The 10,501-nt window shown below is 41.6% G+C and overlaps 1 protein-coding gene across 2 annotated transcripts; it reads left to right on the top strand.

The window, feature by feature from the left end:
- Nucleotides 1–1,681: 1,681 nt before the first annotated feature.
- On the top strand, nt 1,682–9,558 carry rbbp5 (retinoblastoma binding protein 5). Of its 2 annotated transcripts, none has more exons than XM_047347004.1 (14): nt 1,682–1,838; nt 3,353–3,378; nt 3,520–3,692; nt 3,985–4,125; nt 4,233–4,395; nt 4,508–4,617; nt 4,774–4,893; nt 4,975–5,128; nt 5,229–5,300; nt 5,443–5,560; nt 5,701–5,770; nt 6,846–7,081; nt 7,344–7,421; nt 9,174–9,558. In XM_047347004.1, the coding sequence occupies exons 1-14, from the start codon at nt 1,820–1,822 to the stop codon at nt 9,224–9,226; spliced, it is 1,533 nt and encodes a 510-aa protein (XP_047202960.1). In that variant the 5' UTR covers nt 1,682–1,819; the 3' UTR covers nt 9,227–9,558. The 2 variants fall into 2 exon arrangements, with proteins under 2 accessions (XP_047202960.1, XP_047202959.1); XM_047347003.1 differs by having other exon boundaries at nt 7,344–7,583.
- The last annotated feature ends 943 nt before the right edge of the window (nt 9,559–10,501 follow it).

Here is a 10,501-nt window from a genome sequence, read left to right as displayed (position 1 = left end):
TTGTTCTGCCTCATGTACTCTGAGTGTGTCTTTGGTGTATGTTTATGCATATGAGAGGTATTTACTGTAAATTCAAAATGAAACATGTACTTTACACGTGGAAATATAGATAGCACTATAACCATAAAGTTGAAGACAATGAAGGTGGAAGAAAAACGTGGGATTTTTGCTGTAGATATTGTTAATTGATAAAATTAGAACTGAAACAAGATTTGTAATCAATTTAAAAAAAAGTCCACCAAAGATTTTAGAAACAATGCAGAATTGTTCTGATTGCTTTATTTGGGATCATTCTCCTGTTGACCCAGTTGACCCGATCTTCAGCTGTTGGACTGAATGTCTCACATTTGACTCTAGAATACTGGTCCACTCAATGACTACACGATGTCCAGGTCCTGTGACCCAAATCATCAGCCCCCACCACCGTGCTTGACAATTGGTATGAGGAGTTTGTGCTGGTATGCTGTTTGGTTTTTCCAAACATGGCTCCTTGCATTATGGTCAAACATCCCGACTCTGATCTCCTCTGTCCAGAGGACATTGTCCTAGAAGTCTTGCCCTGCTGCCATCTTGTTTTTAGAGAGTAGAGGCTTTCTCCCTTAATCCCTCTAAACAGCCATACTTGTTCAGTGTTTTTCTAACAGTCTTGTCATGACCTTTTACCTTTAACCTGCTAACTGAGTCTGAGATGGAGCTCTTGGGTTTTTGGTTATTTCTCTGAGCGTCACGCTCTGACCTTGGGCTGAATCATCTGAGATCATAGTGGATGTCTTTCCAGCTTGGTATTGTAACACACACCTGTATGATTCTGAGCAGCAAACGGATCATGGCAAGTCTTGATGTATCTATTTTTGTTTGAAGAAATATTAACTTTGTCATATGCTGTTGTCCATCAGAGGTGGTAGTTGGAAGGACCTAGTAACTATAACATATTTTTTTAGTATGCCCTGATGCAAGAAACTCATAGTTTAAAAGTGGTTAAAGGCATTTACTATGGTTATATTTAATATAACAATGATGAAAAAGTTGAAATTTTTGTGATATAAAGGTATATGATATTAACTGCAATTATTTTATTTATATCTAAGTAAAAATTTAAGTCTAAAAAAATGAAAATAAATGCATGTATTAATAAATGTGTTGTAAATAAAGATATGTAATTTGTTTACAAAAGGTATATGTAAATCTTTCACCATTTATTTTTATTGTTTCATTGATGAAAGCTGCTGCACATGGTGAATTTAGGCAAAGCATTTAGTGGTCAGGCCTACAAATGCTCTGGTTATTGTAATTGGTCTGAAATTAATTTAATGTGTAGTTTGTGTATTTGAGAAACTGCAGCTACAGTGTAAATTACTTCATGGTGAACTACTGATCAGGAACCATGAATTAAATAAACACTGAACTAATCATATATGGTTTTAACATTTATGGCTTCAGGTTTTATCGAATAAATTGTACCTAATATTCAGTAGTTATCTGTTTATTTACTGAATTGAATTTATTTATTTATGGTCATCGATTTTTTTATTTTTTTATTAAATGTTTTCCCATTTTTATTTTAAATATGACAGGTGTAAATAATTATGTATTTAATCGTTTTTCTATTACATTGTGGCAGTTAGACACAAACTATCGCCGAGTCGGAATCATGCTGCTTACATTTAGTTCAGGCGCATCTTTGGTGTCTATGTTTGGGGTCCTCAGTGGCGCCACTCTCTGGGCAGTTGTGTCAAATGTTAACAAATTCGACTAGAATTGACTAAAATATTCCGTAAATTTGGACTTTGGGAAACTTTGGATCCTTGGACATCCAGCAATGAATCTGGAGCTGCTCGGTAATTATCAGAAGAGGCTTTTGTTGTATTTCTGGGGCTCAGTTTTCCTGCAGTGCTCCGGTCTTGTTGTGGTTAGCTTCCTAAGTTAGCCGAGGATGCTAACAGCTAATATACGAATCGCGTTAAAAATAAAAACAATTAACATTGTTAAGTTACGGTAAGCTATTTAGACTTGACGGATGAATCAGGAAACACTATGATGAATATTTTACAGATACATATTTTCTGTTTCTTTTAATGGAAGTAGAAAACTCAGCTAGCTACATCTAGCGTCCATACATTGTTAGGTTATATTGAATTAAATAAAACCTAGGTTGTAGTAAGGCCAAATGCCGCCAGCTGATGTATCGCAACCAAACTATTTTAAGCTTGAAGTGTTTTAACTATGAAAACGTTATAGCTAAATGGAGCAAAAACACTGGAATTATTACAGGATAAAGAAAAGGAAGTTTATTTCGTTACCACCATTCATTCACAAAGTCATTTATTGTGAATGTGGGAAAACAACTCTATCAAACAAAAATATTTGAAAAGAAATCAGGTGAATTGAAAATAATGTGTAAAGAGAAGCTGTAAAATTCAACTTTTAAACAGACAATTTGACTAAAATAAACTAATAAGTTTTGCTATTGCTAGAAAGTCTCTGCTGGGAGATGATCCATTTTCCATGTTGGTCAGAGCTCCGGCAGCAGTAAAGACATCTTTACAGTAATCTAAAAAGCAAAGCATGCACTAGTTTTTCTGGGTCTTGTTTTGGCAGAGTACCTTTTATTTCAGACAATGTTTTTAAGATGATATTTAGTCATAGATTTTAATGCAGATGCTAAAATGTTGAGTCCAGAACCAAGTTGCTTGTCTAGTCTTTAGTTTTTAGCCTCAGTGTTGATCTTTGACTTTGGTAGTATGTTCAGAACAAAATACTTATTTGGTTTTAGACTTATTTATACATTATGATAATTATTAACATCAAGAAAGGGACAGGCATTAGAAGCACACAGATAAGCACATTTAAAAACAATAATAATAAGTAAAAAGCTTTGCGGAGCTGAAATGGAGAGTGGGAAAACTGTACAGTAACGATTAAACAAAAAAAGGAACATTCTTAAATGTATAACAAGTAGTAATCCAGTAATTGTGTATTTTATGATTTTGCAGAGTTAACACAAATACAGAAATCTGTGCAAAGAGCAGCTGGTGTTTTCAAACTAGGGCTTCACAATGCAAATGTCTGATCATTGTAATTCACACAGAAACCAGTAGAAATATTTAATTATTTATAGCTTCCAACACCGTTAAAATGCTCTGATATAAGTTAGGTAAAAAGAGTGTAAAAGCTAAGACTGCTGCAGTGTAGAACTCTTAATCCTTCGTCTTACAGTCTGCTTTTCTTTTTCATTCAATGTTTATGTATCTGACAAGTTGTTAGCTGTCTCTTCATGCAGTTAGATTGTAAGTACCTCGTAAATGTTACTGCCTTGATGACATTAATAATCTGTATGTTGTTCTTTGTGTAGAATCGTTTGGGCAGAACTACCCAGAGGTAAGCTTCCATGTTTTAAAGCAGCCATGAGCTTGATGAGGAATTCGTAATGGACTCGTTCTCAGTCACCTGTAGTTCCTCAGCTTCAGGAAAGCATTGTTAGCTCCATCAGCCGTGACAACTCTGGTCTTGTGTGTTCAGGAGGCAGATGGCACTCTGGACTGTATCAGCATGGCCCTCACCTGCACCTTTAACCGCTGGGGCACGCTGCTGGCTGTTGGCTGCAACGATGGGCGCATCGTAATCTGGGACTTCCTCACTCGGGGAATCGCCAAGATCATCAGTGCACACATACACCCCGTCTGCTCTTTATGGTATGAAACAAGTTGTGAATGTTATTTCAGAATTAAAACACTATATAACAATATGTTGAAAATTTGTTCTCATGTATTAACGTGTTAAAATGGAGACAAACAATGCAGTGTCTTGGTTCTCACCCCTCAAACAGTCGGTCTTCCTTCATATTGCTGTCATCAGAAAGTGACAGAGAGGATTTGTGTACTGATGTCCTGTTTCCTAACTTGTTATAATCCTCAAAGTTTTCATGACAGAATGAAATGGGTCACACTTGAGCCACAGAATGTTTTATTTTTGTGTTCGGTCCAGTTGGAGTCGAGACGGCCACAAACTGGTAAGCGCCTCCACGGACAACATTGTCTCACAGTGGGACGTCCTGACTGGAGACTGTGACCAGAGGTTCCGCTTTCCTTCACCAATCCTCAAGCTACAGTATCATCCAAGAGACATGTGAGCATCTGAATGTCAAACTTCAACCAGCACCATGGCGCCATCATGGGGTTTGGCTCAGTTTCTCAGTCATTGTTGGGTTTTGCTAAATAGCGTTTGTGTTTCAGAGACAAGGTGCTTGTTTGTCCGATGAAGTCGGCTCCAGTCCTGCTGACGCTGTCTGACTCTAAGCATGTTGTCCTGCCTGTAGACGATGACTCAGATCTGAACGTGGTGGCAGCTTTCGACCGGCGGGGAGAATATATTTACACCGGCAACGCCAAAGGAAAGGTCAGTCGCTGTCATGGTCAGGAGGAGGATTTATCTGGGTCATAGAGTAAATATGAGAGAGTCAGAAGTCACTTCCAGGTGAAAGACTTCACCATCACTTCTGATGTTGTAGATTCTGGTGTTGAACACAAACAATCAGGAGCTCGTGGCGTCCTTCAGAGTAACAACCGGCACCAGCAACACCACCGCTATCAAATCCATCGAATTTGCACGAAAGGGCAGGTGAGATGCAGTGGGTGCTTTTTCCAGGCCTAATCCTGGTCCAGTGTGTTCTGTTTGGTGTCGGAGTCTCATTCAGAACATTGAAGCGATCTAAAAGTTGCAGTTGTTAAAACTGAGCTTAAACTCCATGTCTCCACCTTCTGTTTCATTATGCAGCTGCTTTCTGATAAACACAGCCGACAGAATAATCAGAGTGTACGACGGCAGAGAGATTCTGACCTGTGGCCGGGACGGCGAGCCAGAACCTATGCAGAAACTACAAGATCTGGTCAACAGGTACATCAGCATCCCTCTTAATGTTTTAACAGAACTTGAGTGGGGCTGCTGACTCCTATATTGACTGTTTTCTTTGCCCAGGACTCCATGGAAGCGCTGCTGTTTCTCAGGTGATGGCGAGTACATCGTGGCCGGCTCAGCCAGGCAGCACGCCCTCTACATCTGGGAGAAGAGCATCGGAAACCTGGTGAAGATCCTGCATGGAACCAGAGGAGAGCTGCTGCTGGATGTTGCAGTAAGGATGTTAAAAATTAGGTTTCTGCTCCATGTTATTAAGACTCCCATGAATCCCTTTATTGAATGTCTGTCAGTGATACTGGGATGCTGTCTTCCAGTGGCATCCTGTTCGACCAATCATTGCCTCAATCTCCAGTGGAGTGGTTTCCATCTGGGCTCAGAACCAAGTGGTACGTCTCAGTGGTCTTTGTTTTATCAGTTTTAGATTTAAATATGTTTTATGCAGATCTGTTAGCTTCCATCTACTGTACCAGTTGACATGATGAAACAAGGCTATTTTCTGCCCTGTGTGTGTGCTTCGGTTTTCTGCAGGAAAACTGGAGTGCCTTCGCCCCAGACTTTAAAGAGCTGGATGAGAACGTGGAGTACGAGGAGCGGGAGTCTGAGTTTGACATTGAGGATGAAGACAAAAGCGAACCAGAGCAGACCGGTAATAAAACATTACTGGTTCTGGTTTATGTGTACGACATTCTGTGCACTGATTTGTAAAGCCACTCTTGTTTTTGGGCGTGATGTGTTTTACCATCCATCTTCTGACAGCACAGAGGTGAACTTGTGGTCATGTTTCAGGCGCAGACGCTGCAGAGGATGAAGAAGTGGACGTGACGACGGTTGATCCTATAGTGGCTTTCTGCAGCAGGTAAACCAGCTAAATAAAACTGTTTCCTCTCAGATATAGAAGGTATTTTATGTGACAGACCAACACAAAGTAGCACATAGATGAGAAGTGGAAGAATTTCAGTTATTTATTTTTTTACAAAGAATACTCTGAAAGGTGTGGCATGTATATGTATTAGGCCCCATTTACACCGATGCCTCTAAATAAAATCCAGGGCAGACAACTACCTGCAGAAGTCACTGATAAACAGAGTCCACCTCTGTGTAATTTAGTCTCAGTATGAATGCAGATGTTCTGAACATGTGAACATCTGCAGTTAATGAAGAGCATCATGAGGACCAAGGAACACAACAGGCAGGTTCCACAGCTTAGAAGAAAGTTCTCTGATCAGAGAAGACCAGAACCGAACATTTTTGTCAAGATGTAAATAGCTGGGTCGTAGAAAACACTGCTCATAGCTCCTAAATCAAACATGGTGGTGGCAGCATCATGCTGTGGGACAAGGAATGTGGTCAGAGTTGATGAGAAGATGGATGGAGCCAAATCCAGGACAATCCTGGATGAAAACCTGTTCGATGCTGCAGAAGACCTGAGACTGGGGTGAAGGTTCACCTTCCAGCAGGACAACCACCCTGAACAGACATCCTGAGATATAATGATGGTTTATATCAATGCAGATTCATGTGTTAGTGGCACTTCTCAGATTAAACAAATGAAACTACAAATCATTTTCTATCTGCTTCAGATTTACGGACACGCAAAATCCTATTAAAGTTTCTATGGATGCACGGTGTTGTTGGGCACCTTATCTGACGTAAAGGACCAGCTGTTATGTGGTTACATGTGGACGACACAGAAATATTATCACTTTTCTTTCAAATCAAAGTTTTAGTGAAGCTGCTAAACTGGGAGGGTTACATTTTGGATCATTTTTCTTCAGATTTTAGTCCCATTTTAACTGTTTTGTAGTGATTCACACCAATTATAAAATTAATCTTTATGATGTTCTGGTTGAATTCTGAAATGACCTCTTCTGCTAGTAAGAATTATTTTACCTTTTAATTCTTATGCCTTTCGTCCATGTTTGTTTCTGTAGTGACGAAGAGCTGGAGGACAACAAGGCCCTGCTGTACCTGCCTATCGCCCCTGAGGTCGAGGATCCTGAGGAGAACCCCTTCGGTCCTCCGCCGGATTCCTCGGTCCAGCCTGGAGCCCCAGACGAATCGCTGGCAGGCGGAGACAGAAAGCAGAGGCAGCCCTCATCTGAAGGAGGCCCGGCCAAGAAGAAGGCCCGCACTACCACTATTGAACTACAGGGGGTGCCCAGTGACGGTAAGACCGGAAACAAGACGATGTCTACTTCTGTACTTCTGAAGCTTATGAGGATAAATAGATTTCTGTCATTTATTTATGTTGATTTGTGCTTTTATTTAGGATCCCACCTGGTTTCTCTACAAGTTTAACTTTTACTCTTCAGTTAATGTATCCTGGACTTATTAGCTTCTTCTCATTTAAAACATTTGTTGTCCAAGAAGCCAGATTTTCTTATGCTTTGCTTCCAGTGGTCTGAAGGTCTGACCTTTTCTTTTCTCAGAAGTGCACCCCCTACTGGGCGTGAAGGGGGACAGCAAATCAAAGAAGAAGACAGCAGGCCGGCCCAAAGGCTCCAAAGGTAAAGACAAAGACTTCTCCTTCAGGCCAAAGCCCTACAAGGGCGATCGGCCCTCCTTCCCCATGGTGCCTGAGGCCCTGAGCAGCTCTGGTCTGGGAGGAGGAGGAGGAGGAGGAGGAGAAGGAGGGATGAAGGTCAGGGCAGAGGGGGCCCTGGCTACAGGTAAGCCCACCACCGCTGCTGAGTGTGGGAGCGCTGCTCGCCTTGCTGTCCTGCTTAACAAACCCGGCCTGTTTCCAAAGCCCCACCCCCACCCTCTGTACCGCTTCCAGCCCCCCCACCCTGAACCACACAGCTCCCTGACAGAGAGCCGCCTGCTGCTGTAAAGCCAGTCTGTTTCTTTACATTTAAATACGAAGATCACTGATGTAAAAAGATAGATTGGATCACCAAAGCTGCCCAGATCATCTTTTTAGACACAAAAAATTGGAATGAGGGACCTGATATTGGGCTGTGTCTTATGGCGAACTAACAGATCATCTCCAGGTGTGGTTGACTAACCACCCATCCTCAGTATAAATCTAACTTATCAATAACCTTCAACGTGTTGAACATTAGGACCATGTTGTGCTGAAGGCCATTCTGTGTGGAGTCTGCATGGAGCTCCCCTCTGACCCTGAACAGGAGAAATAAATGGATGTAGAGGAGTCTCTTCAGACCCTCTTCTCTGGACATGACTGTAACCTGATGCACCCTGGGGGCAGGCAAGAGTCCCAGCATCGGTGGTTATTGTGTCTCCTTGTTTGTGGACATTTCTGTAGCTTTTAATGCTCTGAAGAAACAGATCTTCACTCCTAATCTAGAATCCTCAGGTCAACAACAAGGTCCTGGTAGATCATCTAAGACCTAAACCTGATTGTAGAGGTGACCGAACAGTTGCAGTTGCTCCTGATTTATGGAATAATTTACCATCCATATGACAACTGCTCAGAACCAGAACATTTGAAAAACCGTTCAATGTTCCTCCCAGTGGAGTTTGATAACTGGACTTTAAACATTCTCCTGTTTAGTCTGGTTCACCTCATTATGTTTCAGTGTTTTCTGCTGGTTCTATTGAATAGATTTTACTCTATTGACTTTGGTTTTGAGTTTTATTAAACTGCGTTTTGGTCTAACTCTTGATAATTCATAAAGTGATTAAAATACTCAGCAGACTGTGGCTTTCTGCAATAAAAATGCAAACTGCAGTCTCGCTCTGATTAAATCATTTCAATCCGTTAAAGTCGGGTTCTGGCCTCAGATTCTTCTCGGTGCTCCGGGTGGTTTTGCTGCAGCTTGTTTCCCTGCAGGCGAGCTGATTGGTCTAAATGAACTTCCTGCTTGGCCTTTGACCCTCCTGCTCCCACTCCCGCCTCGCTCCGTGGGTTTTCTGTGTGACATGAATGTTTATCTGCTGTGTTGCTGCTCAGGTTCTGTCTGCTGTCTCAGATGTGGGTTTACCGCCATGTGTTGGTACTAATGTTTCAACCTCCGAGTTTCTGTTACAGTTTCATCTGTTTATTAAGAATCATCTCTGGATGCTTTGATTTCTATTTGAGGAAATACTTTTTAGCTTCTTCATATCGTTAGCCTGACGATATTTTAAAGTGTCTGCAGCAGCTAATAAGGAACAAAATAAGAAAATAAAAATAAAATATTGGTGTTTCTGGCCAAAACGCACTAAATCCAGATGTGCTTTTTTTAAAGGATGAAAACAGATTTTCAGTGAAGCAGGTTTAGCTCAGTGACTGACTGTACTTTGTTTACCTGCAGGGAGTCTGGTCACACAGCCGTTCAAACAGCACAACATCGGAGGGTTGGACTGATCTCCGCTGTGTGTGTGTGTGTGTGTGTGTGTGTGTGTGTGTGTGTGTGTGTGTGTGTGTGTGTATATGAGCGCAGATAAACTCATACAAAGAGACACAAACCCTCATGTTGTGTACAGATTGTGAATGAAAAGCTTCTCCAGTGAGATGAAAGTTTCCAGATGTCAGGTCAGCATCACGGGAAACCACCTGAACTCGGATCAGCACCAGTCGTCGCAGCAGAGATCCACGTCCTTCTGTCTCTGTAGGATTTGTCATGTATAGAAAACTTCATGTTCTGATAGTCTGTTGTCCTTCCTGTTTTTATACATATTAAACATTGTGGTTTATAATCAGTTGTGTGTTTCTAAGAAGATAAAACATTCATAATAGTTTAATTTTAGGTTTGAATAACTACAGCAGCTGAGACATGAACTCAGGTCTTCACATGGGAATAAAACTTGATCTTTGCAGCTTTTATGTGCCTGAATGACTCACCAATCAGACTAAAAACAGAAGATCTGGTTCTGGCCGGGCTGCTATAGCCAGACCTTTGGTCACTCATGCCAATGCTAAACGTCGGTTTCAATGGTGCAAGGAGCACAAATCTTGGGCTGTGGACAATGTGAAACATGTATTGTTCTCTGATGAGTCCACCTTTACTGTTTTCCCCACATCCAGGAGAGTTACGGTGTGGAGAAGCCCCAAAGAAGCGTACCACCCAGACTGTTGCATGTCCAGAGTGAAGCATGGGGGTGGATCAGTGATGGTTTGGGCTGCCATATCATGGCATTCCCTTGTCCCAATACTTGTGCTAGATGGGCGCGTCACTGCCAAGGACTACCGAACCATTCTTGAGAACCATGTGCATCCAATGGTTCAAACATTGTATCCTGAAGGCGGTGTCGTGTATCAGGATGACAATGCACCAATACACACAGCAAGACTGGTGAAAGATTGGTTTGATGAACATGAAAGTGAAGTTGAACATCTCCCATGGCCTGCACAGTCACCAGATCTAAATATTATTGAGCCACTTTGGGGTGTTTTGGAGGAGCGAGTCAGGAAACGTTTTCCTCCACCAGTATCACGTAGTGACCTGGCCACTATCCTGCAAGAAGAATGGCTTAAAATCCCTCTGACCACTGTGCAGGACTTGTATATGTCATTCCCAAGATGAATTGATGCTGTATTGGCCGCAAAAGGAGGCCCTACACCATACTAATAAATTATTGTGGTCTAAAACCAGGTGTTTCAGTTTCATTGTCCAACTCCTGTATATGTATACATACAGCC

The sequence above is a fragment of the Girardinichthys multiradiatus genome, chromosome 20 (assembly GCF_021462225.1).
Source record: "Girardinichthys multiradiatus isolate DD_20200921_A chromosome 20, DD_fGirMul_XY1, whole genome shotgun sequence".
NCBI classification, from domain to species: Eukaryota; Metazoa; Chordata; class Actinopteri; order Cyprinodontiformes; family Goodeidae; genus Girardinichthys; species Girardinichthys multiradiatus.
Note: the sequence above shows the minus strand (reverse complement) of the source record. Positions and strands in the feature narration are given on the sequence as shown.